The 5,625-nt window shown below is 37.7% G+C and overlaps 2 protein-coding genes across 2 annotated transcripts; one reads left to right on the top strand and one right to left on the bottom strand.

The window, feature by feature from the left end:
- The first annotated feature begins 317 nt into the window (after positions 1-317).
- Positions 318-4,110, top strand: Su(var)3-3 (lysine-specific histone demethylase Su(var)3-3). The gene is made up of 4 exons (XM_014235562.3): positions 318-967; positions 1,096-2,372; positions 2,427-2,965; positions 3,025-4,110. The coding sequence occupies exons 1-4, from the start codon at positions 491-493 to the stop codon at positions 3,624-3,626; spliced, it is 2,895 nt and encodes a 964-aa protein (XP_014091037.3). The 5' UTR covers positions 318-490; the 3' UTR covers positions 3,627-4,110.
- Positions 4,111-4,937: 827 nt separating this feature from the next.
- On the bottom strand, positions 4,938-5,625 carry LOC106618035 (uncharacterized). The gene is made up of 2 exons (XM_036376800.2): positions 5,239-5,625; positions 4,938-5,178 (listed from the first exon to the last, which is right to left on the bottom strand). The coding sequence occupies exons 1-2, from the start codon at positions 5,488-5,490 to the stop codon at positions 5,050-5,052; spliced, it is 381 nt and encodes a 126-aa protein (XP_036232693.2). The 5' UTR covers positions 5,491-5,625; the 3' UTR covers positions 4,938-5,049.

Below are 5,625 nucleotides of genomic sequence, written 5' to 3'. Positions count from 1 at the left end.
CCGATCGGGGACTACTTTAGTATACAGCTGCCATACACACTGAATGATCTACATCAAGTTCAGTATGTAACTTTTTTAATGAACCAGATATCTTTACGAATTTTGATATGGTTAATAAGTAATTTATTTACATTCTCTGCTCCTAGCGTCATCTATGTTAGTCCACTAAGAACTCAAGAGCTTCTTAAAACTCTACTAAATTTATATTTCCACTGCAGAGTGCGCTGAGCGCATCGTCAAATTTAGCCAAGTCCGACACCATAACCAAAATCTTTTAGGGTTTTCTTTCATAAATTTTATATTCAAGTAAGTACTTTTATTTGCACGTCTGTAAACGGCGGCGTACGAGACATAAACAAAACTTCGCACGATTTATTTTAACAAAAACTAGTCAAAAAATATTTAGCAAGTTTAGAAAAGTGTTAAAAACATGCGTAAAAGATATAAAAACAGTGTGTATTGGAAAAATTAAGTGAGTGTAACGTGTAAAATGGAGAAAAACAATGTAGCCAGCACCGGCGTGTCTACGCTGCCCACACAAACATTGGGAGTAGCGTCAACTACTGCAGCAGTAACGGCGGCAGCAGCTGTAATGGGCGGGAGCAGTGTCGCCGGCACCGGCAGCGTCTTCCTACAACACCAGCAGCTATTGACGAAAAGCACTAATAACAATAGCGCTAGCAGCAACAATAATAATAACAATAGCAATAATACGAATACAAATAGCAGTACAACAACAACGGCTACAAGTAGTAGCAGCTTGGGCACAAATACGGAAACAATTGAATGTGTAACGCTGATAAGCGATGATTCGGACGTGGAGGAAATGTCACCAAAACGCAAGATACCCGCTAGTGCTGTTGGCAGTGGAACGCCTAATAAAATCAAATACGATGATGATTCCAATGATGCACAAGGTGGTGCTGCGGGTGACGAACGACGCACCAGCAGACGGAATAAACCGAAGGTATTGCAATTGTGACTTTGTAACGTTGTATGACAAACGCATACACGAGCACGTAAAATCATTACGGCTTAACATTGAATGAATATTACGAGTGTGTAGGTTCAAGAAAGTACATATTTCTATTACAGGTTGATTACTACAACAAACCGGCCAGTGGAAATACGGATTCAGGTGACAAACCTAGCACACCATCAAGCTCATCAGCAGCTGGCGGTGGTGGCACCGAACGACGTCCTGAGAACAGTAAAACACGCAAATCGGAAACGGCGCGTAGTCCGTTCCCCAAAGAGATCACTGATCCACGTGAGGCAGCTGCAGCTGCTGCTGAAGCCTATAAAGAAATACTAACTGGTCTCGAGGGTGCTGCATTTCAGTCACGACTGCCATTCGATAAAATGACCTCCAATGAAGCGGCCTGCTTTCCCGATATCACCAAAACTGGTTTGGTAGCGCAACGTGTTTTCCTCAATATACGCAATCGTCTATTGCAAATGTGGATTGAGAATCCAAAGCAGCAGCTTATTGTAGAAAATGCCATCAAAGATATGGAACAACCATTTGATAGCGATCCAAATTTAGTAAAACGTATACATTCGTTCCTAGAGCGACATGGTTTCATAAATTTCGGCATATTTAAACGTTTACGTCCAATACCAACAAAAAAATTGGGCAAAGTTATTGTAATTGGTGCAGGCATCTCAGGGTTAGCAGCTGCGCAGCAGCTACAACAATTCGGTATGGACGTAATTGTGCTGGAAGCGCGTGATCGCGTAGGTGGACGCATAGCTACTTTTCGCAAAAACAATTATATTGCCGATTTGGGTGCTATGGTTGTGACCGGCGTTTGGGGCAATCCTATGACTATACTGAGCAAACAGATTGGCATGGAAATGGTGCCCATAAGACAAGCATGTCCTTTATATGGCGCTTGTGGCAAACCAGTGCCCAAACACAAGGACGACATGGTGGAACGTGAATTTAATCGTCTGCTCGAGTCCGCCAGTTATCTTTCTCACCAACTGGATTTCAACTATGCCAACGATGATCCTATCTCATTGGGACGCGCACTCGAATGGATTATAAAACTGCAAGAAAAGTCGGTGAAAGAGAAGCAAGTACAACACTTGACATTGCTTGCTGAGGCACAGCGTGCGGTCATCGACAATCAAACGCGCATCTCAGAGCTATCCGCTAAAATAAAGAACAATAAAGAAACTCATGCAAAACTGCTGAAATCACGTCCACTACGTAGTGGTGATGGCGATACCGTATGGGTCGAGCATGAGTTTCAAATACGTTCCACACTCTTTGAGTGGACCAAAGCTTGCAAAGAGTACGAAGAATTGAAGAAAGAAGAGGAAACGCTGGAGGCCAAGCTAAAAGAAATCGAAAGCAATCCACCTAGGTGCGTGCTGCTGCTTTAAATAAAAGTTTTCAATAAAAAAAATTTCTTTTCCAGTGACGTTTATCTCTCATCTAAGGATCGTCAAATACTTGATTGGCATTTCGCTAATCTGGAGTTCGCCAATGCCACGCCACTAAGCAATCTCTCACTGAAGCATTGGGATCAAGATGACGACTTCGAGTTCATCGGCAATCACACGACCGTGCGTAATGGCTACTCTTGTGTACCGATTGCCTTAACGGAAGGTTTGGACATACGCGTAAATACCGCTGTAAAAACAATTAAATATTTCCCCACTGGTGTGGAAATCGTAACTGAAAACTTGAAGACCAACAATTCTTCCGTCACATATAAAGCAGACATTGCGCTCTGCACGCTGACGCTGGGTGTGCTCAAAATAGCCACCACAAAAGTGCAATCACAACAAGCAAACACTGTTAAATTTGAGCCACCGCTACCCGACTGGAAGCAATCGGCCATACAGCGCTTGGGTTTCGGTAATTTAAATAAAGTGGTGCTCTGCTTTGATCGCATCTTCTGGGATCCGAACACAAATCTATTTGGTCATGTCGGCAGCACAACAGCAAGTCGCGGTAACTATTTTCTAATTTTTCGTTTAATAAAGAAAATTAAACGGAAATGCTTTTCTTAGGTGAACTATTTCTATTCTGGAGCATATCGCAATCGCCAGTACTACTTGCCTTAGTTGCCGGGCAATCTGCCGCTATAATGGAGAACGTATCGGATGATGTTATCGTCGGTCGTTGCATTGCTGTGCTCAAAGGCATATTCGGCAATGGTTCGGTGCCACAACCCAAAGAGACTGTTGTGACACGTTGGCGCGCCGATCCCTGGGCACGCGGCTCATACAGTTTCGTATCTGTTGGTTCTTCTGGTAGCGATTATGATCTACTCGCCTCACCCGTTATACCACCGAATCCCACTAGTACAAATATCAATCAGGAACAAGACGAGCTGCCACGTTTATTCTTTGCCGGCGAGCATACTATACGCAACTATCCAGCCACGGTACACGGTGCGTTCTTGAGTGGTTTGCGCGAGGCTGGTCGCATAGCTGACTATTATTTGGGCTATCCAGAGGGTACACCACCCGATATCGGTTATTCGGTGGTGGAAGCGGCCAATACAGCTTCTGTGGGCGATAATGTGGATATTGTTGATATTGCACATTCAACGGATTCATCCTCAAAGACTTCGGAAGAGAAATCGATCACTGCCGATTCGAACGAATAGTGTGTAATGGCGGAAAGTTTGAACAATGTGTTTATGTATGTGTGTGTGTGCGTGCGTGCATGTCTCCCAACTGTATTCAATTCGCATTTCACTTTCCTTTATTCCGTTAACCTTATTTGGCTTATAATTTTAGTTGTAATTATTTAATTTTCCATTACTTTGTACTTCATTGACTTAATTTCTTTTCATTTCTCTACACACATACACACACACGATTTGAAGAAGAAAATGGAATGAATTAAATAGTACCGAGTTATATGTGTGTGTGGATTTTCCTTCAATTTTTAATTTGTGTCTATATATTTTTAATTTTGAATAGCAATTAGTATTTGCAATGGTAGTGTGTTCGGAAACTGAAATTGGAAGTTCCATTTATTTACCTAATCTTAAATGTAATATTATTAGAAATAATTAAATACTGGACCTTTTACAGACAATGAATTGAATACAAATAAAATACCAGCAATTTGTAATTTCTAAATAATTGAAATTTTTCTCTTATATATTTTTTATTTTAATTTTTTTTTTTTTTTTTTTTTTTATTTATTTATTGTTTTTTATATTTATTTATTTAAATTTTTTTTTTTATTTATTCTTTATTTAAATTTTTTTTTATTTATTCTTTATTTAAATTTTTTTTTTTTATTTAAATTTTTTTTTTTTTATTTAAATTTTTTTTTTATTTAAATTTTTTTTTTTTATTTAAATTTTTTTTTTTATTTAAATTTTTTTTTTCAATATTTTTTTTAAATATGTTTTTTAATATATTTTTTTTTACTATTTCTTTTTATATATTTTTTTTAGTATTTTTTTTAGTATTTTTTTTAGTATTTTTTTTAATTATTTTTTTTTTAGTATTTTTTTTAAATATTTTTTTTAATATTTCTTTTTTAATAATTTTTTTAATATTTTTATTTTAATATTTTTATTTTAATATTTTTTTTAAATATTTTTTTTTAATATTTATTATATAGAAAAATTTGAAGAATTCAATAGTAACATCTAAAGGAAAATATATTATTTATATATAATATATGTATACGTAAACGGATGTAATATCGGAATCGACTAACTTCAAATAAGTACGCCATTCTCAGTGGAGCTACTAATACCTTCATTGACTGCCTGCTAGTAAATGTCTATTTTTAAAGTCGAACGAACATCTATCGCTGCCCGTAAGCTAGAGTTGGCGGTTGATACCAGAGTTACGCTTGCGCAATTTCGTTCTGGATATTGTAGTATACTTAATTCCTGCCTAACCAAAATTGATGGATATTGGATATTGTAGAAGATGCAACTTATTCTCAAACATGTCTTTAACTCACTACCATTTTATTTCGCATAATAAATTTACATAATATCAATTTAGCTCAAAAGTCTCACACGGAAAATTTCACCAAAATCAAAACTGAACAATGAAAATCTAACGACGACGGCGACGACTGCGTGAACGTGATTTCCTACGACGATTGCGTCGCGCTCTAGCCATACGATGCTTACGACAGTGGCTACAATCCGATACGCCGCCGTCATAGTCGTGTGCATCGGTTGGCTAAAAGCAATAAATGCATTTATTTTACAATATTAAAAAGAATATCATAACTTATTTCACCTGTATTTTACGCGATTTGCGCGTTGTTGTCATTTTGCGGTCGGCGCTTTCGTCACTCTCATCTTCCGACATATTGTCCGCATAGTGACCAGCATCGTGTCGATCATACTTACGACTACTGCTTCGTCTTTGCATGTTATCCTCTTCTACCTCCTTGCCCAACTGTACGCTGTTGTTGCTTTCATTGCTCGAATTTGGCGTTTGAGCCTCCGGCTGGTGTGCAGTCTCTCGTGATGTGCTCGTTTTCAACATTAGTGTTTCTTCTATTTAAACTGGGATTTTTATCAACTTTTTTCAAATGGTTTTATATTATAAATCAATAATAAATTTTGCTCGAGAAATTCTTATACTTGAAGTAAACGTACAGAAATATGAATTGTAAAAGAA

This window comes from Bactrocera oleae, chromosome 6, assembly GCF_042242935.1.
Source record: "Bactrocera oleae isolate idBacOlea1 chromosome 6, idBacOlea1, whole genome shotgun sequence".
Classification (NCBI taxonomy): domain Eukaryota; kingdom Metazoa; phylum Arthropoda; class Insecta; order Diptera; family Tephritidae; genus Bactrocera; species Bactrocera oleae.
The sequence above is the reverse complement of the archived record's forward strand: the minus strand, read 5'-3'. Positions and strand labels throughout refer to the sequence as shown.

Bases quoted from the DNA above. Each gene is read 5' to 3' on its own strand.
- LOC106618035 (XM_036376800.2), bottom strand. From the start codon at position 5,490: ATGTTGAAAACGAGCACATCACGAGAGACTGCACACCAGCCGGAGGCT. The intron at 5,179-5,238 runs GTGAAATAAGTT...TATTGCTTTTAG, and splicing joins GCAAATCGCGTAAAATACAG to CCAACCGATGCACACGACTA.